At 42.3% G+C, this 25,792-nt stretch overlaps 2 protein-coding genes and 1 long non-coding RNA gene across 5 annotated transcripts in view; 2 read left to right on the forward strand and 1 right to left on the reverse strand.

The window, feature by feature from the left end:
* Positions 1-7,000: 7,000 nt before the first annotated feature.
* ZCCHC10 (zinc finger CCHC-type containing 10) lies at positions 7,001-19,782 on the forward strand. The gene is made up of 4 exons (XM_075164496.1): positions 7,001-7,063; positions 10,448-10,609; positions 14,320-14,361; positions 17,941-19,782. Exons 1-4 carry the CDS (start codon positions 7,023-7,025, stop codon positions 18,206-18,208), a joined length of 513 nt encoding a protein of 170 aa, XP_075020597.1. The 5' UTR covers positions 7,001-7,022; the 3' UTR covers positions 18,209-19,782.
* Positions 19,450-23,834, reverse strand: LOC142088798 (uncharacterized). Its single transcript, XR_012676002.1, has 2 exons — positions 23,650-23,834; positions 19,450-20,338 (listed from the first exon to the last, which is right to left on the reverse strand). It is a non-coding gene; the product is annotated as an uncharacterized LOC142088798 (long non-coding RNA).
* The window catches only part of AFF4 (ALF transcription elongation factor 4), a 57,887-nt gene continuing 55,285 nt past the window's right edge, over positions 23,191-25,792 (forward strand). For all 3 annotated transcript variants that reach the window (XM_075164493.1, XM_075164492.1, XM_075164494.1), the window contains exon 1: positions 23,191-23,376. The gene's annotated coding sequence lies outside the window, so the exon portion shown is untranslated. The remainder of the gene's footprint in view (positions 23,377-25,792) is intronic.

Consider the following 25,792-nt stretch of genomic DNA (forward strand, 5'->3'; position numbering starts at 1 on the left):
GCTTGTAAACACAGCGGGGATGGGAATAAGTACTTAAACTGAAGAACAGCTGACATGAACAAATGGTTAAACTGATTACTAATAAATTAATTCAGAAATTAGGGGGATCCTGGAGCAATTGGAGCAATCAAGCTTTGGAAAGCCTGGTAAAGAGAGCTGGGAGGAAGAAAACAGAGAGCTTTAAAGATGAATCAGTGTAAGTGTATAGATGGGATTCTGTGAAATGGTTCCCACGATAACTGGAAGCAGCAGCGGTACCCAGGGGGTAACATTGAACTCTGTAATCCCAAATCATACAAGTCCTAAAAGGCTGAGGATCGAGGCTACAGTCACTCCTCGTCCTGCCCTTCCCCGTGGCCCCTGTACTCCTGCTGTTTACAGCTGCAGGAGTTCAGCCCCATGAGCCCACCTCGGAAGGCGAAGGGCTGTGGCTGGGTACTGGATGAAAGCTCAGCCCTATTTTTTCCATCCAGACTATCCCCAAACCTCCTAAAAGTTCCAGCAGTTTCTGTGATGCGCACACACGTTTGGTGCTGGTGACAGCCTTCCCCTCTCGTCCCGTCCGGGTTCGGACCGCAAGCCAGGCATCACGGCTCCACCGTCCCGCAGCCGGCCGTCAGCCTGCCGCTGAGGCTCCTTTGTACGCTACGGTCTGCTGGCTGTCTGCCCAGGAAAGAAAAACACCTGAATTTGTTCTAAATCAATTTAATACATTCCAGTGACATATTTAATGATGTAAGCTTCCACAAACCGCACACGCAAATGACGTCCCCACTACGTCGACATGCTTTACACTCCATTGGGAGACATTTGGGATCTGTTGACACACAGAGATACTTAGCATTCGCTGAAATGAGAGCTGAGGATCTAAAAATAGGGCAGAGTTTTCTAGGCTGGAGCAGGGAACAGCCTCCCAGCAGGCACTCCCTGACGGTACAGTCAGAATCACAACGCCACAGTCCCATAGCAACGCCACACCAATGCTACCCCCCCCTCGAAAAGGGGTGTTCATCTCAACTTCACAGATCATAAATTAAGTTCATTTAAATGCATTCTAATAATAAAGCCTATTTTTTACTTTTTATTTCAATGGGAACTGTGGTTGAGCATCCATGTAGATTACAGATTTTTGGGGTGCATTATCCCTTTCAATGTCTTTTTACAACAGCTGACGTAATGAAGGCTAATCAGATTTGAGGCTCAAGGAGCTTCCTTCATGTGAACGCTCAGTAACGGTTCAAACTGGCATTTCTATCTTTTTTCTTTCAGCTTTCTGTACTATCCTCTAACTGTCTGTTTATATAGTGGATACCAAAGGAGTCTGCTATTATGCAAGCCTGGAATTCTAATACATAGAGCCAGAGTCTGCTCTTAGTTACTGATACAAATATTGAGTATCTGCATCGATTTTACTAGAACAGACCTACATCCATACTGGTATTAAACTTATATATATTATAAATACTTTTATTTTTGCCAGGTCTTCCATTACTTGTTAAGTAGTTGAAACAAATACTTTTTGTGACTCTGCTATAAGAGGATGCAAATATCATGTAATAATATGTTCAGCAATTTACACTGCAAGGAAAATGTACAGAAGAGGGAATGAGGGAACCCATCTTGCTTGGGAAGTTATGGGACAGAGAGGCATAACGGAAAGATTTTGAGCTTGTGTTGCTTTATTTTATGCCTAGGAAGGAGTTCCCATATTTCTGCTTCTCACAAGCAAGTCATCTGAAATATCACAACAGATGGGATCTCACCTGGAGTTCCCTACCCTCACGTGCTAAAACATGCTGTGATGAGGCCGGTTCACTGAAATCCACCAGACGGCACAACGCGAGAAAACCATCATATAAATGCAGCGTACAGGCAACACTCTGGTGGGAAATAGGAGTTTTGCTCTTTATACCACGTGTAAGGGACCCGCAGGGTACCATGTTCATGCTCGGGGTTCACTGCAGCGAGTGCTCGTTTCACTTGGCTGTTCTGGTTTTGCTTTTGTGATGAAGAGAAAAATTGGGATTTTCTTCATTTCAGGTTGGCTGTTTTTTAAGGAAAGCTCTGTAGGTAAAGACAGTATCTTCCCTTAGGCCAACCAGTGTTTGGAAAAGGTAGAAAAGCTTTGAGAAAACCCTCCTTTGCATTTTTTAAATATTTGATTCAGTAACCCCAGGTGGATTCAGACCCAGCCGAAACGCGCAGCAGCCCAGCACCAATCCAGACTTTCTGGTAAACCACTTTCTATCAGGTCCCGACATAAAGCTCTGCCGCCCCAGACACCCTGCCCTGCTCTTGGATTTCAGTCTGGAGCTGTACTACAGGTGTGGCATTGTTTCTTGGGAAGAATTAGGTTATTATCTGGAAATTTAAACTCCAGATGCCCTGGCAAAAGCATCACATTAGGAGAAACTTTAATTAGAGAAATAAAACGTGTTTTGGTAAGAGCGCTTCATTTCTTTCAGACATTTCATAGGAAGTGTCAAAGTTTTTACTTTTTGTTCTGAATTAGGAAATGCAGAAAACAGAACAAAAGACTTCCTGGTATCTTAGATTGTGTTCATATTGCAACTGTAGTGCTATTTAGAAATACCTGAGCCAAATTTTAAAGAATTGGTTTGTGTACCCAAAAGTAGTAACACAGAATTTCATGTGAGCTTGTTTCCTCTGCAGAGAAGCAAAGCAACCTGGCCAACTCTATGTTACCTTAATGTACTACCATGGGTAAACTTGCAGTACAAGTTTACTTGAAGGTACAACCGCGCGGAGGCAGGAAATCCTAGACAGGGAGTGATTCAAATCTATTGACTGTATTCCTTATCACTGAGATTTTTTTCCAGCCTACAGTTTTCCCTGAATAAGGCCCTTCTGTGTTCTGTCCCTCACTTTTAGTTTTCTCTGATGCTCTCTAACAGCTCTACATCCAGGAATTCGGAAGCCAGTGTGGCTTGTTTGTTTTGGTTGTGGGTTTTTTGTTTGGTTGGGTGTTTTTTTTTTTTTTAATTCTTATTATTATTGCTTCTATGTCGAATTTGAATTGTGTTTTCATTTGTAATTTTTTTCAGTACGGAATACATGATGTGACTGATTTCTCTTTGGATATGTTCTGCAAGAAAGCTAAGGGAAAAAAGTAAAATGCACATTCAAAAAACGCCAGGTGACACCATCTCTAGTGCTCCCAGTTTATCATTATTACTGTCCAGCATCAGCACTGTCAGCTACTTAATTGCTTGTCATTTTGGAAGACTGATCAGAGTTTTGGGTAACTGGCACTAGCAGCCAGCAGTCTTGGCAATGAAGTTTTAACCATTTATTCATGGACTCAGTTCTTCCTAAGCCATGGAAAGAAAGCTCTGACAACATTTTTCCAGTTTCACATACATACCCTTAACAAATAGCGTGACAACCTTGTTTCATAAGCAATATGTTTGCACAGAAAAGTGCTGGGGGGTGGAAGCATAGTGAGAAAGGTCTCTGAGGAGCTGACACCAGGCAGGTCAGTGTTGGTGTCACTGAACCTTCAGTACTTTCCCCGTTTTTTCTCCTGCGTTGTCTGCATACCTCCTCCCTTTCCTGCCTAGAGGGGCACATTTTGGAAAGTAATTTCCCTGCCCAGCATATTTAGAAATAGGTTAATGACACTGCAACTTTAAATAGCAACCTAATGTGCAAAGGCAGGATTTATGGGCACAGCCAGTTCATTGAGCAGCAGCAGCTCCCTGGAACCGTCCCCCCGCCAGCGAAGCCAGCGCTGTGCAATGACTCTGCACATTTAGTCCGGAGAGTCTCAGAGTCGCATCCTCTGGTGTGCTCGTCAGCCCCGTGGTGAAATACCTCTGAATGAAAGAACAGCTGTGAAACAGAGATTTCAGGCTGTAGGAACCTGCGGGCTTTGAACTCACAAGAACACTTTCAAACTCCTCAGGTGGAAGGATTTTAAGTGGATTGTTCTAATAAACGGTACATCTTTACAGCCTCTGTGTAAGGAAAAGCCCATACACTCCATGGAGTAATCTGGCATTTATCAGAAAGCTTGCTGTACGGGCCAATTTAGGAAACTGTCGTTCTGCATTAACATTAGGAGAATTGCACAGGTGCTAGAAGCAGCAAATGTTATTAAGTAGAGTGCAGATACTGCTATCAGTGTGTAATTTACTCCCAGATTTTAAGTGATACTGAGGTAAAAAAGGGATCAGCAGACAGGAATTTATTATAAAGCATGGATTATTATAAATAGCTGTTCTTAGCTATTTTGTATTTTCAAGAAAACTTCTTAGTTAATCCTAAAATAGGAAATTCTTCTGTCTGACTTTCTCCATTAAAAGTGAGATGCCAGACATCAAAATTCAAATATTGAGGCCAAACTCTGCTGCATATATAACATACCAGGCATCACACATCAGAATTTAGCGAAGGTGCCAGATATGATTAATCACAGGTTATCGTGGAGCATCATCCAAAACAAGACAATGATTAGATACCGCAAGAAGTGCCAGATATAGAAGAAAACATGACGCATACAGGAACAGCCACTAGCCTTAGACATTACAATTACAGAGTTTGGAGACAGGAACTACCAAAATATTCAACAATTAGTCACATGGTAATTAATCCTGATGAGTTGGAGTTGTTTATGTCTAACAGAATCCCTCACTATCTTACCTTCCCAGTGTGATATTTAATTGGTGCCATTGTACCCAGCAGATGTTGTTACCATCCCTATTGTTATAAATATTATGTGACACACAGCAGGAAGTTCTGGCTCTGGTATCTCCTGGCTGTGACTTGATCATGCACCATCAGAAGTGAAACACCTCTATGCCACACGCCTGCTAATTCAAGACCTGGGATACTCATCGCCTGAAAGCATCGGGTTTTTATTGCTGTATTATATGTGGCATATAAATGTTTTATTTTTATACATCTGTGAATTGCTTAAAATATAAACTTGTATAGCCATCTCTTCTCACTACTGCTACGTTCCTATTTTTTGTGCCCACAAATTCTGTTGTATCGTGTTCCCACCTTGTATCTTGTCTTGAGGTAAGTGTGAGCTTTTCTCAGCAAGGGCTGCCTTTTGCCCTATTTCTACAGTTCCTCACACAGTAATGATCCAACTGGTACAGTTCTACTAAACTCAAGAAAATACAATATGTATTTTTATTTTATATAATAAATGAATACCACCAACTCAGAAGAAGCACATTTTGAAGAGCTATATAGTTGATACTAAACTACTACAAATCGGTAACAGTTCATCTATTTCACTATTTCATCCAGTGGAATGCCCATTTATTGCCTATCCATTGTCCCTATGACAGGATAGACAATAGGATAGTTCTGAATTAATACTGGAAATGGTTGGATGTAAAGTACTTCCAGGATACTAATAGCAGGAGTAATCGCAATTCAGCATTAAAAAATGCTTTCTTGTGGATTTTTGTCACGACATTTAAGATACCATTTTAAAACTGATCCCATGAGATAACAATGAGTTTTGATAAAGCCAATATATGAAACCATATTCCTTGCATCCCCGAATCCAAGAGAGGGGCTGCTCTACTTGTGCCAGCTGGCAAAGATTCCCAAGGGGCTGCCTGCCAGGTATGTGCCATCAGAAAGCTCCAGCCGCTGCTACTCTTCTTTTTTTCTGTGCCTAGACCTCTCCTCCCATGCCAGCAACTGTAAGGAGATGATGTAGGAGCCAAAAATACTAGCTGCTCTTGGCATAGCTGGGGGACTACAGTCTCTTAGGCTGAATGGAGTGGAAGAAAGAATTTGCCTTATGATTCCTAGATGTATCTGAACTGTATTTCCTTACAATCAAGTCTAGAACACATTGGGTCAACACGAACATGACTTAACAGTATTGTCAGGCCTTGAGAGTGTTTAATGGATTATTAAGCCATGGTTATGCACCCATACCAGTAGCAGAATTAATCTTCTCAATTATACTGAGATTTCTTTTTCTGTCAGTGTGGGGTACAAAAATCTGACATGCTAAAAATTAATGTGTTAGTAAATGCTTGCAACTTTTTAGGAGCGATAGAGTTAAATTAGTCCTTTCTGAGATCTAGCTCTTTCTAACATTTTTTTGGAGCCTTTGTGTTATGACCAGAGAGCTATTACGCCTTCCAACTTGTCGCATAGCGAAAAGCTCTTGAGAAGCTGTAGCAGGCTACCTGCAGCTATGTTGAATTATTCATGTGGACTAATGAAGGTGAAACTATCCCAATGTCACCCTGCGGTCAGGCCTGCTCGCTGGCTGCAGCAGGTCGGAGGTGCCCTGTGGCAGGAGACACCTGGATCACCCTCTTCCTCATCTCTCCCGCTCCCTTCTGCTGGCTGCCTTCAACGGTCGGCTTCCCCCAGCCACACACGCAGCCAGAGATGGGTTGTCTCAGTTACAGTCCGTTCCGCAGCTGGTTTTGGGTATTTAAAACATATTCCTTCTGAGAAAGATTGCAAGTTTTTAAGTGAGAGGCAGGTTCTTGTAAGACTTTGACTGAAGGGAGAGAGAAGCAGCGGCTAGGCACTGACAGGGTGGGAGTCCGCGGCTGACCGCGGAGAAGAGGCCGAGGCTTTCGGCGGGGCACCGGGCCCGGCGGAGGGCTGCGTGGGGCCGGGCCGCCGAGGGCCGAGTGCCCTGAGGAGACACTGGGCGCCGCCCCATGGCGACCGAGCGCTGCGGGGCTAGCGCAGGGGGCAGCGGGGACCTCGCTGGACGGGATGGAAAGCGCAGGGAGAGGCGACAGGGACCGCGGGCCGCCCTGGACAGCCCGGCCGGGTGCCGTGAGAGACCCCACAGCGCGACCCCGCGCCCTCCCGCCCCGCCGGTACCATGACAACGCGGGAGGAAGCGAGACGAGGCGAAAGCGCGGTCCTCCCGGCGCGTCCTCTCTGGCCGCAGGAGGATTTACTCTCTGTGGCGGCCGCTCCTTCCCCCAATGGGAGGAGGCGGCGGACGGCATGGCCCGGCATGCAGCGCGGCCCGCGCCTCACTTCCCGGCCTGGCCGCTAAGATGGCGACTCCCATGCACCGCCTTATCGCTCGGAGACAGGCGTGAGTGCGGCGGGCGGCCGGGGCCGGGCAGGGCGGGAGAAGTGCCGCGGCGGAGCGGGGGGTTTCCATAGGCGATCCGGAGCGAGGGGAGTCCCGCCGGGCAGCGCCCTGAGGCAGCCGTATACGGGGAGGGGGCTGCGGAGGGGCGGCTGCGGACCCCAGAGGAGCGGGGCCAGGGCAGGGCCAGGGGCGTCCCCCGCAAGTGGGGGCCGTGGACCCGAGGGCTTTCGGAGGGCACAGAGCCCCCTCCTCGCAGGCGCCTTGCATCCGAGGCAGAGTGCTGCTCGCCTGTAAGGAAACCGCTCCAAAATACGGTTGGGGTGACCCGGTTAGTGACATCGTTGCAGTGAAATGATGAGAATGAAGGCAGGGTTGTGGAAAAAAAGAGGAAGTCTTCAAATTTTCGTTTTTGGTGTTAAACGCTAGTTAGCAGCGTTTTGGGAAAAGGCTACCTTACAGGTGTTGGTATGCCATAGTTTTCAGGGAAGTGTGTAAGATCTTGTGATGCAGGTATTCACTGGTCTTCATCATAGACTTTCAACAGGTTACGAAAAAATAAGTTCTAGGTTCATGTTATGATATGTTTACAGAACTGTAAAAGAGAGACAAAAGAAAAAAGAAAGCAAGCGACCTTTACTCAGATGTGGATATTGCATTCAAGTAATTATCTCAATACCAAAGGGATCTGATTACCAAACACTGAAATGAGGAAAAGCCAACTTTTTTGCTTGTTTATGTTAAGTACAGCAAATGCCTATGCTCCACTCTCATGTATTACTTGTGTTGGCTTTTCATTTGTTTGTTGGTTTGGTTTTTTTTTTTTTCTTCCTCAGAATAATTTCATAGAATGGTTTGGGTTGGAAGGGACCTTAAAGATCATCTAGGTCCAACCCCCCTGCCATGGGCAGGGACACCTTCCACTAGAACAGGATGCTCAACGCCCCATCCCGCCTGGCCTTGAACACTTCCAGGGTTGAGGCATCCTCAGTTTTTGGAGTGTGTTTGGTTTTTTGTCTGATCATAAGAGTTGGATAGAACATGGATGACTTCTGCATTCTCTTTCCTTTTTTATTGTTCAGTTTAATTTCTTTCATGTTTTCCAATGAAAAGTAACTTGGAATTTCAAAGTACTCACGGAATACTTGTTCTTTTAAGTTGCTTTTTTATTATGGGTCAAGGAATGATTTCTTACATTTCTTGTTATGTCTCTGTGTGCTTGACAGGTATACGCTGAATTGTACATCTGCCAGCCTTTGCTTCTAAGTTGTGGTCATTGGTCCCTGTTAAAAATTTACTTCAGTCTTGTGCTTTTCATTAGTGTTAAAACTTGTTAGTGCTGATATGGTATTTATAGATCTGTAATTGTTGAGCTATTTTGATCTGTTTTCCTGGTAATTACTTATATTGCTTTTAGGGCTTGATCTTATCGTTTTAGCTTGCATAGAATTGTCTGCCCTGGTCATGTGAGTAGTACTAAAACCCTGGAAATACTGAGCTATATTATTGTTGCTTTAAACTTCCATTCTGTTCCTGTGGAGACAGGTCTGGGCTAGTTTGACATAGAAAAACATTCACTTTTTTGGGTTTGTGTGTTGATGAAGAGGAGGAAGTATCGTCTTTCTGCTTGTGTGTAACTCTTGTGGCAGAGCCAGAAGTCCAAGGCAAGACAAAGCAAACCATTCAAAGACATTGGGGTTTTTTGTTCATTACTAGATGTACTGCTTCCTGTTCAAGTCTGATTTAATTGTGCAGCATAGGTTGCAAGTTTAATTAGTTTTCTAGTGCTGATTTAGATTAGTATTTCTAAGGCCAGAATATGAAGCCAAATACTCTTTCCATTGAAAAAGTGATGGGTGTTCAGAACAAGATTCCCTTCAAGATACAGTAGAACGGTCACAAAAGGTGATGGCTAGAGTTGTAAGAGAAGCAATTCACACCTTGCCTTGAAAAGCAACACTCCTTTTGAGAGAAAAATGCTCACTACTGGTCTGTCACTTTATGATCTCTAAATACTAAATGAACAGTCTAGGAGCCTCCTCCTAGTTAAGCCAGGGCTGTTAATTTGAGATAGTTTACATGGGCTGGCCTTGAAAAATTAGTATTTTGGTGTTTGGAGAAAATGATAGAAGGTGGAAATAAGTTACAGCAGTTGCAGTGAACTGTACAGGAGCTACAAAGTTCTGATTTCAGTCCTGGCTCTAAAACTAATTTGTGATTCTAACCTTGAGTGAGTCACTTGACCGCTGTATGAGTTTCCTTATTTGTAAAGGAGGAGGGTGTCTGTGAGAAGATAGCAAAACAGCTTTTGCAAAGCTTCAGAATAGTGGAGTAAGTGCTAGAATATGAAAATAGGAGTTTTCTCCCTTAACTGTCTCTAAAAATTATCAAAGGATTTTACCACAGTGTGACAACTGAAATGTGGATGTAAAATGCTCATTAAATACTTCAGGTATTTGGATGGTACAGAGTAGTAAGTGAAGTCTTGCTTGATTTACATTGCACAAAGTGAGCAAGAATCTGATTGATCTTATGATAAACCTTCTGCCAGCCTTTAATGAATCTTAGTAAATTCAAACAAGCTACAACTAAAATCGTCTCTGTTTTACTTGCTCAGGATCCTAGGCTGTCTGTGAGAATTTGGCAGTCTGGTACTTGTGTTAAATTCTAGGATTTGGAAATGAAGCTGCCTGCTTTTTGCTAACAATGTTCTAAAACATAATTTCAGTTACTTATATGAAGCAAGCTATAACCGTGTGCAATTACTGGATAGTATGCAGCGTAATCATTCCCAATAACTGTTGTGCAATTATATCCTATAACGCTAAAAGCTGTGCCAATTAGGTTGATCAAAATGTGATTTCGATGATAGGATTAGTCTTTGCTCACTGTTGGAGAATGGTCCTAGCAGCATTTTTCAAAATGTTTGTTGTTTACAGTATGTGAAGGTGGGGGGTGAGATTATGGAATCTTAGGAGTGGGGGAAGACTGCAAGGTAGGCTAACCAGGAGCTAGTATAAAACTGAAAGTGAAATTCAGGTGCAGTTGTTGAGTGTGTTGACAGTTGATGTCAGTAGTTCAGCGTTTGCTACTTTAGCAGATGACTTAAACTGAAGCTCTGGAATAGAGCAGAAATCTTTTTGTTCTCTTTCATAAATAGTTGATATGAGAATGTTTTAATGAATGGAAATGTATTTGCCTAAATTCTGTTACTGTTCTTGTCCTGATTTAAAATGTATAATTGCTAAAGCACCCATGAATGTCAGTCTGTTTAATCATAACTACATATGCTGTTAAGAATCTGTCTGTTTTAAAAAAAAATAAAAAATTTTCAATAGGTGGAACAGACTTGGAATCAGTCACTTAAGCAATTCTGCATTTTTATAGGGAGGCAAACAAGCAGCATGTAAGATGTCAAAAATGTTTAGAGTTTGGACATTGGACGTATGAATGTACAGGGAAGAGAAAATACCTGCATAGACCTTCAAGGACAGCTCAATTAGCGAAAATTCTTAAAGAAAAAGAAAAGCGACTATTACTGCAACAAAGGTAAGATTGGCAGAATGAAAATGTCTAGTTTATTAATGAAAAGGTAATTTTGTATGTGGGTGGGAGAGATGGTGTCCTAGACCATTTGCTGTCATCTTTTTTTCCAGACTCTGTGATGCTTGCTTAATATTAGAGCCGTTTTGTATGCTAGGTGGAATATGTACACTCAGGTCCCACAAAATTAAAATGTTGTTCATTAACACTTGCTCATCTGCAATACACTTAAAACTTTTTTGGCCTCTCTGAAATAAAAAAGTGCACTAAGCTAAAGTTAAAATGGTTGGAGCCCTTTTTGTAATGGAATACTGTTTCCCGAATTCCTTGGTTACTTGGTTTCATATGTTTATGTGCTAGTACAAGCAGATTGGTGTGAAGACTGTAAAAGTATTTATAACAAAGAAGCAATTCTTTCACTTCTGTTTAGGTTTGGTGTTAGACTGTGCAGTTAAAACCTGGTCTTCTGGATATGACCTGACGGTGGATCTGTGCCAGCACAGCTCCTGTATATTGCTCATTATGAGCAGTTATAGTAACAGTTAAACAGGTGAATGAGAGTTGAATTATCAGGTGTTTTTAACTCTCAAGTGTGAAGTAAAAACATCTCATTGAATCAGATAATTATTTCTGTTTTTGACATTTAAGAAAGTGAAAGGTACCTGCAGCTAAACAGAAAAATCTAAGCAAAATTCTGCATTTGTATAATGTGATTTCCTTTCCACTTTGCTCTGTGAGTAGACTTTAATGCTTCCCCAAAGTTTAATAATTGTTTTAACAAGCAACTGCAGATGACAAAGAGGAAAAATAATGTAGCACATTAGTTTTCTGTGAAATTTCTATTTATGAGGGTCTCCATTCTGCCATTGCAACTCAAATTTAGTTACGGTAGCTGAAGAGTTGTTGCCTCAGCCCTGCTGAGGGACAGTATCATTTACAGCCATTACAGCTAAAATTGTCGAGGATTTGGAAACAGACCCTCTGTCACTGCCACTTGCAGCTCAGTATGTTGGCTGTAGGTCATTACTGCTGCCAGGATGTGAGTTATAGCAGAGTGTTCACAGCTTTTGCTCTGTTGTCTTAATGGGGGAAGAAAATGGGTGGTGACCTCTGGCAGAGAGGTCTGATTTGACTTCGTCAGCTGTTTCAGCTGAGGCAGCAATATGAATCAGTGGTGAAATACTGACTTAAGTGGAAGCCCATTAGCTTGTGTTAAGAGTGACAAAATGTTTGATTATGCAATTGATTTTGATCCAGTGAGTAATTCTGAAGCAATTGTAATCCCTTAGTATTGCAGATAAGAAATAAGGAGTGCTTAGGCTCTAAAATGTCCTCCATTTGGAGACAGAGTTTGGAAGAGTTCTTCAGAGACTCAACATTTTTAAGACAAAGATTGAGTTTAAGACTCAGATTATTTCCTTGTTCCTTTTCTGCCCTATTTCTGTTGAATTCTGCAGGTTAACATTGGAGGATAGTGAATTGAGAGTGAAATTGCTTGTTGCCTGGCCATTGTGCTTGAGTCTGTGTATGGGATAATTTTTATATAGGACTTACAGGACTGTCCAGTGTCTGTCATGAATGGAGTTTTTTGAGCTGTAATTCTAACAGTCCACAGCGCGAGGGGGATGTGGTGTGAAAAGTCATCTTGTAGACGGAAGACTAAGTAATCCTTGCATGGGAACCGTTTTTAATCCTGGTTAAATTGGGCTGGATTCATAGTGGTTATATAATCATAAGCTGTCTGAAGCTCCTTAGCTGTGCCATGAGGTATCCAGTTCCTTAGATGCCAATGTTACACTTACAAGGATGAAGCTTATTCTTCATGGAAAGAACAACTTCCTAGGTCACACTTCTGCTTTTTGTATAGCTTGCTTTGGTTATTTCTTGTCTGCAGAGAAGTTGGGTCTCCTACAGGTCTGCTTCAGAGTATTTGTATCATCATCTTTAAAGATCTAATAATGAATCATTAAGCAGAAGGCAAACATAGTCTAATAAAGTTAATATTTACTTTTTGACAACCACATACAAGATTTTTCAGCATTAACTCATTTCAGCAGTTGTTCCAGGATCCTTCTATTTGTCCAGTGTTGACCCCACGATTCTGATGGACATTATGGAGGTTCGCTTACTGGCATCAGTAAAGTCCACTGCTTGCCTGTCCTAGAGTAGGAGTTGGGAGGGGAGGAAAGGTGAGAAAATGCTTATTCCTTAGTGACATTACTGCATTGAACCAAAACCAGGACGCCTGTGTCTTATTTATGGTTCTGAAGACAGTGTGGTGCCACAGGGGAAACGACCAAGTGTCATGAAGCAGATCTGTTTGATCTGCAGGGGATTGACCCCTCTCAGTTGTGTAGTTCTATAGAGCAGTGAACTCCTATACTTATCCATACGTTAAACGCTAGAGGGAGGCATAGACCTGTGCCACGGCAGCCTGGGTTACTTGCATGCTGAATTAGGTCCCGTCTTCTAAAAGGAGATAAGCTTTGGGATCTAATTATGTTTACTCACAGTGACTTCTCTTACCTGTGAAACACCTGGTTACTTATGGTAAGGGTATAAGGCTGTAATTATATAAATATTAACAGCATTCAGCAATACAAGAGGGATTATAATTTGGTTTGAAATTTGAAGATCAGTGAATCTTCCTCTTGCCCACAGGAGATTGTGGGGAGTATGAAAAACTGTTGTGTGTAATTTAAATATTTTCATACCATTTTGCTGGCATACAAATGGCATTGAGTACTCTTACTGAAATACAATATAGTTTACACTTAACGCTTCTTTCTACCCTTTTCTGGAGCCTTTATCAACACATACTGCTGTCTAATTTCTAAATGAAATAGTTTTTCTAAATGAAATGCAGTTTTTACTTTTATTTCTATGTATTTAAGATGGCTTCCAATAGTACGTTTCAGTTGAGGAAAAAGTATCCTGGTTCATGAACGAACGTACAACTTCCTCATATATCAGTGGCACATTAAACATGTTGTAAGTATATGCTGATGGACTACTTTAATCCCATGTACAATTCAGGTTGAGTTATGTGCTGTATATCTGCAATGGATTGAGAAGAGCATGTGACTGGTACATTTGACTGAAAGAATTTTATTTTCTTTAAAAAAAAAAAATCCAGAAGTGAAGACTGGTTTAAAAAAAAAAAATCACTTAGTGTTTTGTTAAAAGAAACTTTCTTCTGTTCTGTGTCATTTACCACTAAAACTTTCTGTGAGTGTATGAATACACAGGAATCTGAAAGGCAAATAGCTGGGAAGTATCAATATAAACAGATTGCTCTGTGTCTTTTTGTACTTGAAAGAAATACATAGTGAAAGCTACAGACTAATTCAGTATTTTACCCTTTGTTTCAATCAATTCAGTTATTGCTAAATATAGGTACACAGAACTTTTTTTTGTATCCTTATCTCCTCTGCTTTTCCCATCTCAAAATGTTGTTGTCCATCTAATATGAAGAAAAGAGTAAAGCATACTTAAGACACAAAATTAGAGGTGAATTGCTGCTTTTTTTTTCTTTCCTGATTTGTAGGTATTGTTTTTCTGGCTTGAATAGTGACTGAAAAATAGATGCCAAATGAACTTTGGGCGGTGCGGCTTTCTGCCAGTTTTCTAATATTAAACTCAGCTCCACTGTGCTGCTATTTATTTAATTTTCCTACTGCATTAATCAAAGCCATTGTTTTTCCCCCCTTAATTAGCACTGGAGAAAGTACTGCAGAAAGGAAGACCAAGAAAAAAAGGTATGTGGTGAACGATGACAAATTGTGCCACTGTTTCAGTGTGTGATCTTGCACTGGCTATTGCGGCAGGGAATTTGGAAGGGGTGTGTGGGGAAAGTCAATATTGCAAATACAGTTTTGATTTTACTGCTTTTAGCCTGTTACAGGCATTTGTATGACAGACATTTGAAGAATTTCTACTCTTCCTTGTCCAAAAACTCTAAATTCTTTGTCCTCTGCTTTTCTCCCTACTGATTGTTCTACCTCTACATGATCTTGCTTTAGTAATAAAAATCTTCCTATTTCTGCCTCAAAGTTCGTCAAATGTATTTTAAACAATTGTGCAAGAATGGCATACTGTTTTCTAGCCTGTAAGCGCTCCACCTACTCATCTTGCTCTTCCTTTTGTTGTTTTCATTCCCTTCTCATAGCAACTGTCTCTCTCTGAAGCTTTGTCTACAGAATGAAATAAAGCATCTGAAAAAAACCCAACCCTAAAACCAAACAAAAAACCCCCAATCCCAGACCAAAACAAAATCCAGGAACTAAACCTGCCCCCCCTGCCCCGGATACTGATTTGAGCCAAGAACTCTTTCTCTTTTGACATTTTTTCTACTTCACTTTACAGCATCGTTTGCTTCGGAATCTGCAGTCTGCTTTGGCCTTTATTAGCAAAACCCTTTCAGGAGCAGCTAGAACCCTGGCTGTAATACTCCTGCTAATCATGTTATGAGTTTTACTTACGGGGGATGTCTGTACAGTAATAGCCTCATTGCATTTAGTTGACTGTCCTCTGTCTCTAAATCTGATCTTCTAAAAACGGTTTTCAGAAGATTTTTAAAGACTAGGCCTTTTGTTTTGAGTGGCATTAAATAACCCACAGCAGTTTTTTAAAACACGCCTTTATTTTAGGCTATTGTGTGGAATGTGGCTTTATTGGAATACTTTTTGGTGAGTGTCCTGGTTCTACTATCAGAATATGTTTTATCAAAGGCTCCTTTCTCAGTAGTGTCCATTTATTGTTGGAGTTTCTTAGGACTAGTGAGATCATAAATTAACTGATTTCTAAACAACGTAGTTCAGACCTCTTCCTGCCTCAGCTTTCTCATATGCTGCAGTCTTCTACTTGGCATAATGATTTTCAGAGTATTTGAGCTCTAAACCAATGCAAAAATGAAAAGAGTAAAAGGATTTATGGGGGAGGGGGTGGTTTGGTCACTTTTTCCTTAAAATTTTAAAACTCTTCTAGGTTTGAATTGTTACCCTGTTTTTATGCAAGCACCGAATCTGTGAAAATAAATTCCTTTCCAGATCATTTGCTATTTATATTTCTATTATGATACAGGAAGAATTAAATGCAGAAAATTTAGCAAGTGTTACCATTGAATATATAAGTTCCAGATTTAAAAAAAAAAAAAAAAAAGGCAGAAGTTAGGGTTCTGGCAGTAGTGAGCACTAACCTTTTACATAGTGTATGTTTGTTTTGATATAAACAGTAATAAGTAAGCTACAGACTTAACCAGAAAAACAGGAACAGGCAAAACAGCTGTTGTACAATCTTGTGACCTCAGGTGACACAGAGCTGTCTTCTGGGTGCATGTTGGCTTCAACATTCCCATACGGCATACTTTGGTTATTAATTGAAAGCCCACTTCATGCTTGGATCACATATAAATCTACCTGTCTGAAGGGTAAAATCATCTCTTAATTCACTTGTTTCTTCAGGCACCCAGCTGTGATTGTGCCCAAAATTGTATTTGACTTGAGTAGCAAGTTTAAAACCACCTGGGGTTGTTAGATGATTGCAATAGAATTAGAAAGGACAAAAAGTCTCAGAGAGGGGTGATAGCATGTGTAACAAAATGCAGCAGTTGTTCCACGATTGGTGCATGGAATCATACAAGATATTAACATTTGTGAACTTGTTTGGAGGAGAATGAATGCTTGTCTGGTGGAGAAATTTTGCACTTTAACAGTGGTGTAGTGACCCAAAGATCTTAGATCTACAAATCTATGGCATCTGGGTTGTCATATGACCTAATTAGGACAAGGTGAAGTAGGTGAATTTTACTTGCTCCCATCTCCATCCTCCTTCTGTTAACTACCAACAGGCCATGTATTGCATCACCTGAAAACAAGTATCTGCTTGTTTCTTCTCTCACAGATCTAGCTATTGCTTTCCTCTAGGAGAAGCAGTGTTAAGTGTTATATTCTGATGTTTCTGTGAGTGGGTTTCAGATTATAACCTAAATAATGGAGGTCCATGGTCTGCTTCTATGTATTCTGTGAAAGGTGACCAGGAAAAGAAAGTTCAAAGTTATCCTTCAGGGGATCCTCTGACTGATTCTTGTCCATATAAATGGGTCTGCACATCTAATAAAACTGTTCAGATTTAAACTACTAGTCCCACTTTTTTTTTGTTTTCCTTATCTTAAGACTAGTTTTTCACCAACAATAAGTCTGTATTTAACCAGCCCTTATGGATTTATCTTTAATAAATAGCCATTGTGTCTGCACACACAGAGGTAACAGATTACAGATGTATTATAACAACTTTGGTGGTTCATAGCTTAATACATGCATCTAGATTTGTCAGCTGACATGACCATGGCTGGTATGATGAAAAAGCATTACTCTTTCTTTAATAGCCTTAACATAGGCATTTCCTGAGTTGTTGTATTTAACCAAACCCTCTGATAAAAAATACTACATTAATTTTCTAATGGAAAGAAGATTCTGCATTATTATATCTAGCATTTTTGCATGCTGTTTGGTTGACTTGGCATGAAGTGGGGTGAATTAGTACCTTTACACTTTGTTTGGAGAAAGATCTATGGGAGAATTTAATTGTACTTTCTTGGAATTCATATTGCCATAATCAGAGACCTTGATCTTCAGAACAACAGCCTCAGTAAGGGCTAAAAATGAAGGGAAAAAAAAAATTTGCAGAGGATACAGAAATCCACTTTGCTGTGTTCATAATTCTGTCTTTATCTTGGACTGTTTCCACCCCTTCTCCTCCACCCTGAAAACATAAGCATCCTGTAGTGGCAGGTAATTTGGGTTCTTTTGCCAGGAGTAATCTAAGAACGGTTTCCGTTGAGTACAATTCTAACATTTGTGAAATCACTAATGAAACTTCCACCAACTTTTTTTACATTGCCAGAATTTCACTCCTTATTACAGTGGTGTGCTAGGGAACTGATCTTTGTTAATTTTTCCCTGAGGCCTTAGTAGTCTAGGACATTCATACTTCTCCTGCAGCTTTGTTCTTCTGTTTAGCCAAGTCAGTAAAAACACTCATCGTTACTATGAACAAGATCCTTGCCAACTTTCAAACTTAATCTTTTTCTGTAGTCCTGTTTTGACTTACTTCATGTACATGGTGTCACCCTGCCATTGCTCAAATGGCCAAAATGCATTCATCCAGAATTGGAAAGGGGGGCGGGGGGGCCATGGGAATTTGTCTTAGATTGTCAGGCCTGGAAAGTTTCAGACCAAATAATTGATCTTTGGATTACAACACAGTATAAAGAACACTGTGTAATGAATGTCGCCTCTGGCAGGCCTGTTCTTATCTGTGTATTTGTTTTCTTTCAGATCTAAAAGCGTGACCAGTTCCAGCAGCAGTAGCAGTGCCAGTTCAGCTAGTGATTCCTCATCTGACAGTGAAGATTCTTCTACCTCTTCTTCTGATGATGATAGTGACAGTGATGAGAGCTCTTCTACTTCCTCGTCTTCTCCATCCTCGAGTAGTACTTCCTCTTCTTCAGAGTTCGAATCAGATTCTAGTTCCTCCAGCAGTAGCAGCAGCAGCACAGACAGTAGCTCTGATGATGAGCCACCAAAGAAAAAGAAAAAGAAGTAGTGTGGTACAGTCTAGAACTGTTGTTTAGTGAATGATAACGCTCTTCAAAGATGTTTTGAGCACATTGCCAAACAGTTTAACTGGTTGACATTTCTACTGCTAAAACTTTCTAAATGTTTTGCATAGTTGTTCATAGGACATGAGAGGTATTAAATGGCACGTGAGACTTGCTGAAAGAGTATTTTTGTGGTTTATCCTTTTATGGAAAATTTTACTTTTTTAGTTCAAAAATCTATCATCAGATTTGTTTATATGAGCTAAGGTCCAGTAACCTGGATGTTTACATGCTGGAAAGCAAAAGCTTTTTATTGCAGATCATGCTGTGCATCATATGCTACGACTCTGTTTATGACAGCTTCACTTACATTTAGAAAATCCTCTAAACTATTAGAAGCAAAAGTTTTACACTGCTGGCTGTAGAGCACTGTCATTGTTGAAATTGAATGCACAATGTTGCACACAAAGGGCCTTCCATCTCACTGTTAACAAATGTATTATATGCTGCTGAGCTTTTTTTCTGATGGCTTTTCCTGATGCTTCCAGGTTGAGTCTTAACTGCAACATAAAACTTTAAATAGTGTTCATTTGTTAATGATCAATATACTACTTGTACTGTACAGAGGCTTTAGTCTTTTCAACTCGCCTGTTTCCTTAGCTCATGTATTTGTAGTATTTTCTGAGACAGAGAGTCTCTTGCAGCAGTGTCTGTGTAAGAAAGAGGAGCAGTGCACAGTGGAAGAGTTGTGACTGATGCTGCTTAGGGGTTTCATCTTTGTGCCTTTTTTTTGTAAATTAAATGTATCCTCGTGAGAGAAGGGCTTGAGTGGGTGTTTTTCGGAACTCCGTTAGCTTTCCATACAGAATATGGTCAGTAAAACCAGAGAAATAGTAACAAACAAAAATGGGCACTATTTTCAAGGAGATAGGAAAAAGGCTATTTTCACTGGATGCTCAGTAAGAAAAGGAGTCGCCTTTAAATAGAGGTCCCAAAGGAAAGTGTTTCCCTTTTGATATTTTTGCAAAAAATTGTTGTGTAATGCAAGATTACCAATCCGTGTTGTTGGGCACATGGTGACTGGCATTATAGTCTGCAGTACAATCAGTCCATTATCTTTATGTAATAGTATGTACGTGTCTGTGAAAATCTGGCATGGGAGAAGCAAGTTAGTGCAAAAAAAACCCCAACAAAAACAAAATCCAGACATACTGCAGAACAAGTATTGCTGGTTGCAGATTGAAAGTTATTTGTTGTTTTTTTGGTGGATTGAAGCAGTTGGCATTAGTATTTTAATTTGTGATGCAGTCTCCTAAATTTCTAATCATTGGAGTGCCCTTTTTTGGGGAGCGGGCATCACATGTGGAAGAATTCTTAAATATCTTGGTTTAGGTAAAATATAGTAACTAAACTATTTTTTATATTTTTATGGAAAAACTAGTGTGTAGAATTACTTTTGAATAAACTGTGCTTATTTAAATGTTTGAAAATATGTATGTTGTGTGTTTTAGTCTGTAATCATTACTGTGTTTTACAGAACACTGCAGACTGTAAATAAAATTACCAGAAAATTGTTTAAGTCTTCTTGAGTGAATGTACCATTTAATGGGAAAAGTTAATAAATTATTAAACAGTAGTTGCTAAGTTCATGCTTACTGCAAATCCAAATGTAAGTGATATAGTAATAGTTAAGCGTGTGTGAGTAAGCCCTTTGGAATATAGGACTTCATATAGCGCAGGGTCTGGGCCATCCCAACAGTTCCAGCAAGCCATGCGTGGTGACTGAAGCATGGTGGTAAGCTTGCTGTCAGTGACCTCTTCGCTGTATGGGGACTGTTGCAAGAGCGGCGTGGAGCCCATCTGGGTGCAGGTCCCCTCGTACGAAGAATATAGGCTTTAGTTCGGTTGGCGCTGAGCTGGGCGGCGGCAGCAGTGTGGATATGAAGGAGTGTGACGAGGACAGGCAGTTGTTTGGAAGGGAGAGGATGAGGATCAAGGCTCAACTGCCTTCGCCATCCTGTTAAGACCATGTTGTACGTTCATTTCTTTAATGCTGCTGGCGTTTGTGCGTAGATGGTTTCGTCAGAAGTGCATTGCTTCACACTAGTATATTACTTCTTCCCATTAAGTTGTCTCTGCCAAGAAAAGAGAAGTTTCAGGTTGTTAGACCATTGCCAAGTACTAAAGCTAGTCATTAAATTCAGAGGGCTGGTCTCTTCATACATCTGTTTACGTTTGGTGTCTACAGTCGTACAAATTGGGTCCATTCACAAAGACAAAAGGAAACGCTTGCGTGTGTTAGGTTCTGTCAGCAGGAGCTAGGATAAGGTAACATAATTACCGATGATACTAAGGAGACCTTAATTTAACTTCTGGTCTGCTGTTGGCTTATGAGTGGAGATTCAAAGAGATGGCTTATTGCTTTTACTGGATATCTGATAGAGCCAACTGCTGATTAAGTCTGAGACCAACCATAAGTCCCTCTGTACTCAGTTTTTTTTTTAAATGTTTAATTTCAAAGACAATATTTTTGTTTTTTTTTTTTTAATTGCCCTTTCTGTTTAATTTTTCTCTACGTATTCTTATTTTACAGAGTAAAACCTACCAGCCTGTCAAGAGCCTTGCCAGTTCATCTTTCACTAGATTACACCCTGATTTCTTACTGGATGCTTTGATTCAAACTTTTTTCAACGGGAAAGGTATTTCTTTAATTAATGTCTTCCAAAGCTCTAGGTTAAGTACAAAAGATCATTAATTTTTTTTAAAAAACCCACTAACTAGAAATTATTATATTTACTAAGCAGTTACATGAGACCTGTGTAGCTCTCAGCAGCCTCAATTTTAATCCTTCCAATTACAAGTAAAGCTGCCATTGCTAATTGAAGGAAAGCAATTGATGCAGTCTAGTAGAAAAACAGCCTCAGGAAAAGGCATCGCATTTCAAGGAGAAACACTGCGAACTGATGGGAGAGCAGAAGAAGGGAGAGACAACCTGATCTTCTAGTCCAGGCCTTTATTAAATTGAACATCTGTCAGTCAGAAACAGGTTTTTGGGTGCCCTCAATGAAATTGCATTATACAGTCTCTTGTGTGATTGATGGATTTATTTACTTTTTTTAGGGAGGAGTCCTTAATAAATAGGACTTTTGCTATCAAATGGATTTGCTTCATAAAGAAACAATTCAACATACCTTAACCCCAGGGGTTTAATTTGCTTTATGAAATTCTATTTATCCAAGCTCTGCCTTTATCCAGACACTGAGACATCAATTGTGTCCGAGGCAGATCTTCACAGCCTAATTTTGTTAATCAAGATGTCTAAGTGTGGGGGGAGGAATAATACAAAACATAATACCAGAATATGTTTGACTTTTGACACAGGGTATTTTTATTATTTTCTTCTGTTATTTACAGTACAGTGTTACTTTCTCAGAGAAGCTGCCTGTGCCTTCCTTGCCCATATAGAGTAGAGAAGTTATAGGTGCATTTAATTTTCAGGTGGGTTGAGGTTCCACCCCAATTTGATCATGATTTCTTGTAGTGTTGGTGATATTTCAGTGTCATAACAAACTTCAGATTTCACTGCCAGTTAAAATAATTACGAACTGTTTGAGATTGGCTCTAGACATAAAAATATTATTGAGGGTTTTTTACAGCATTTTTATATGAAGAGTCTCTGCAATCGTAGTATCAGACACTATTATTTTTAAAAGATTTAGATTCTGGAGTTTGCTACACTTATGCAAAAAAAAAAAAAAGGGTGTGTTTGGTTTTTTTTGCACCATTCTGCTGCACTTTACTCACCTATTTCAGACAAATTAATGAAGTATTACTTTTAAAAATATGAACCCAAAGTAGAACTATGTTCTGGTACACTTCAAAATCAGTTTATGTGGAAATAGTAGGTTTTGTTTAAATGAAAAATGTTTATATAGTATAACTGTAAGTTTTTCAAAAATAGCCTCTTTTGGAGATTATTTTTAAAGCCCATTTTGGCAGTTTTGTGACATTGCCAGTGTAATAGGGTTGTCGGTGTGGGATCTCCTGTGAAGTGCCTTGCGTTTCCAGGGGTCAATCCCAGTTCTGAATGCTCCGATCTGCTGTTTTTGGTCAAAAACCGGAAACACGATGCTCCGCTGTGATGAAAAACTGAATTATAAACCAAAGCAATAAGTTGCACAAAAGAGTCAGAGCGGTTCGAGCGAACCCTGCCACCCGCGCCTGCTGCGAGAGGCGAGGGCTGCCGGTGGGGGCGGCTGGGCGCTTTTAGGAACGGGGAAAGACTCCGAAATAATTATTCGGAAAAATGGAATCTGCTTCCGCATGTCTGAGCGTGCTGTGAACGGGCTTGAGACCGCCTGTGCTTGGGATTATCTGTAGATAATTATTGATGATTACTTAATGTCCCGTCTCACATGAATTCATTTTCAAGTTACCGAATAATGCCTTAAAATGTGGTAGGAATGTCGAGTAACAAAAAAAGGGAGGTGGGTTTTTCTGGAGTGCAATATTTAAATTCAAACAATCGCTTGCGCTTTAACCGGCTCCGAGCGGGGGGGGTCGGAGGGGCCGCGGCACCGCGCGCCCAGCGTGACCCCGCCCGCCGCCGCCAGGGGGCGGAGCGCGTGGCAGCCGTCCCCGCGCTCTGCCACGTGACGCCCGCCGCGGGGGGCGGGGCCACGGCGCGCCCCCCCGCTCCGCGGAGTCACGTGCTCGCGGAGTCCCCGTCGGCGGGTCACGTGAGCGGCGGCGGGGCTGCGGCGGCGCGGGGGCTGCCGGGTAGCGCGAGTGCCCGGCTGCGGGAGGAGCCGCGGCCCGGCAGGACGGGCGGAGGGAGGGAGGGAGGCCGGAGCCGGGCGAGGGGCCGAGGGCTGCCCAGGCCGACGTCGCCGGCCCTCCCCGACCTCGCCTCGCCGCCAGCCCGGCCCCGTCCCGCGATGGAGCGGCGGGACCCCTGGGGAGCCGCCGTCGCCTCCCGCCTGTGAGCCGCTCCCCCTCCCCCGGGCCTCGTCCCCCGCCAGGGGCCGGGCCTGCCCCTGCGCTCCCCGGGCGGTCGGTGAGTCGGCGGCGGCGCCCCCGCTCCCTCGGGCCTCTTCGTCCCCCCTCTCCCCGCCCGGCGGGCCGGTGGCGGCAGCCAGGAAATGGTCCGGGCCTAGCGGAGCGGCGAACGGAGGTGAGACGCGGCCGGGGGTGGGGACGCGCCGGGGCCGGCCGCGGGGCAGGGGGGCCCGCCGCGGGGGCAGGCCCTCCCGCCGAGACCGGCACCCCCGCTGCGGTCCCCGCCGGTGGGCGGTAAGGGCGGGATCCCGGTAGCGGCCGCCGTCGGATCCCGCTCTGCTCCCCCCGCTCCCCCAGCTCACTTCTCGGGGAGCTTTCCCCGCCCGCCCCCCCGCGCCCGGAGCCATCCCTTCCCCGGCCGCGGCCCGGCTTTCCGTGCCAGCATTACCTGCGCGGGCACCGTCCTCCCCCGCCCCGGCGGGCTGCGGTTCCGGGCGGTTGGGATCGCCTGCTTCATGGCACATCTCTCCCGCTTCAAAACGCGGGACCGCGGTGTTTCCCCGCACACGTACATGGCGAGTGACACGCCGGGAGGAGTTACACACCCGGCGGGAACGGGGGTGGGTGTCTGTGCCCGGTACCGCTCCCCCACCGGCCTGTCCTGGCGTGTCCCCCTCACTAGAGAGCAAAATCTGGGTGGCCCCGGTTAAAATAGACATTTAGGATGTTTCTTGGTCCTAATGGGGCCAAGGCATTCCCCTCTCTGAGCTGCTGGGTTTAATCCTTTTCCAGTATTTGACGTCAGGGCTTTGTTCCTTCCCCTTTGCTCTCTGCGTTTTAGGCCCCGAGCCGCTCTGGGGATGGAGCGGGCAGGGCTGGGTGCTGCTGGGTGCTGCGGTGGTCATGGGAAATGGCTTCGTGTGGGTGCTGCCAAAGGTCAGGAGAAGGGAGACACTCGGGGTTATTGACACACAGTCGCATCCTCCTTGTGGGTGACTAGGTAGTTGTTGTAAAGCATCATCCCTGATGAGGATTGTGTTATACTTTGTAATCAAAAGACCGATCGCTTAACATTTCTGGAACCTGGGTTGACAAGTGCTTTTTTTTTCTTTCTTTTTTTCTTTTTTTCCAGTGAACAAAACAAAGCAGGAAAGTGTTGAGACGTGTAATAGATATTAGTGCTTTCAGTTGCTGTGTCTTTCATTCACTTCTTGAAACCAGAAAGTGGTTAACTTCATTTTGGGGGAAAACTGAGAGTGCTTATACCCGTATCTCAAATACAGCCTGAAAAGATAATGTTCTAATGAAGAGAGAGCTCTGCTTAGCAGGTGTGGGCCCCTCTATTTCACAAGCCCGTTTCCTCGGCTTATTAGTGTCTTGTTTGATCATTTACTTATGAAGACTCTGACGGTTTTATACGTTCACATTTCCACTGATGTCAGTCAGACCTCCCACTTGCCTCTGCCTGAGCTGAACAGGCACTTACTCAGCACCGGTAGTCTTTGAAATTAACTTGTTCTACTCAAATCTGTGCTTTTATTTGTCACCTTATTGCCGGCTCCCTTATAACTACTGGACTTCTCCTCATGGGTATATTTCTACTTCCTTACATGTCTTTAAAACTTCTGAATACTTCTGTTAAGTCACTGGAACACAGTGCTTTGCAGCCCGGGGGCGTTATTGCGAAATAGGGTCTAGTCAGGTGCTTTGGAGGAGTGGTTGTAGACTTGATTTGTCATTTCGTTATCTCCTCTAATGAGAGAAACATTATTAAACTCACAGCGCTACTGTTGTGTTGTCTGCCTCAGCAAGGTCTGATATATACAGTCTTAGTCATGTAGGTACTGTATATGGGTATTAGGCTGGAGTTGTACAATGGCGCGTAATGGTAATCATGCAGGTCTTGTTGGGTAGTAATAAGAAAGAAAATGTTATCCTTTGGCATTATTAATATCTTGGCTTTATTAATGTATCAGTATTAATTTTTATGATTTCCTCACTGCTATACAGTGTATTTGCAGCTTTGTGCAAGGGCAAGCTCTCCGCTCTTGAACAGTTTTAACAATCACAGAAGAAAATGGTAAATTTCAACTCTAGTCTCAAAAACGGTTTCAGGTCTCCTTTAAACATCTCTGCGGTTCTCGTTTTATGACTTTTCTCCTATGTCTCAAACATTGAGAGAGTGAGACTGAGCCCCTGGGATGGGTTTTTGTGCAAGAAGGCACATAGCAACCAAAAAAAAGGTAGTTTGTATTGGTGTGTTTTGCATTCTTCCCAGTTACAATGATCTGAACTTGATAAAGCATGACAAAACTTCAGTGAAATATTACTTGGATTTCTAGATTGTCTTTTTAGTAAGCTAAAATGTACAAATGCTTTTGCATGGTTATGACCCAACTATTTTATGAGAAGATGCCACATATTTTTATCTGCAAACGCCATACACTTTGCGTTGTTTGTAGATAAATAGTTGCAGCAGAAATCTGTCCTGACATTACAGCTGGTAGATAATAAGTTGGCACGTACGCAGTAGTTCCTTCTTCCTTTCCTAGCTCACAGCTGCTGGCAAGGATGTTCTGCTGCACCGTGGT

The sequence above is a fragment of the Calonectris borealis genome, chromosome 15 (genome assembly GCF_964195595.1).
Source record: "Calonectris borealis chromosome 15, bCalBor7.hap1.2, whole genome shotgun sequence".
NCBI lineage: Eukaryota > Metazoa > Chordata > Aves > Procellariiformes > Procellariidae > Calonectris > Calonectris borealis.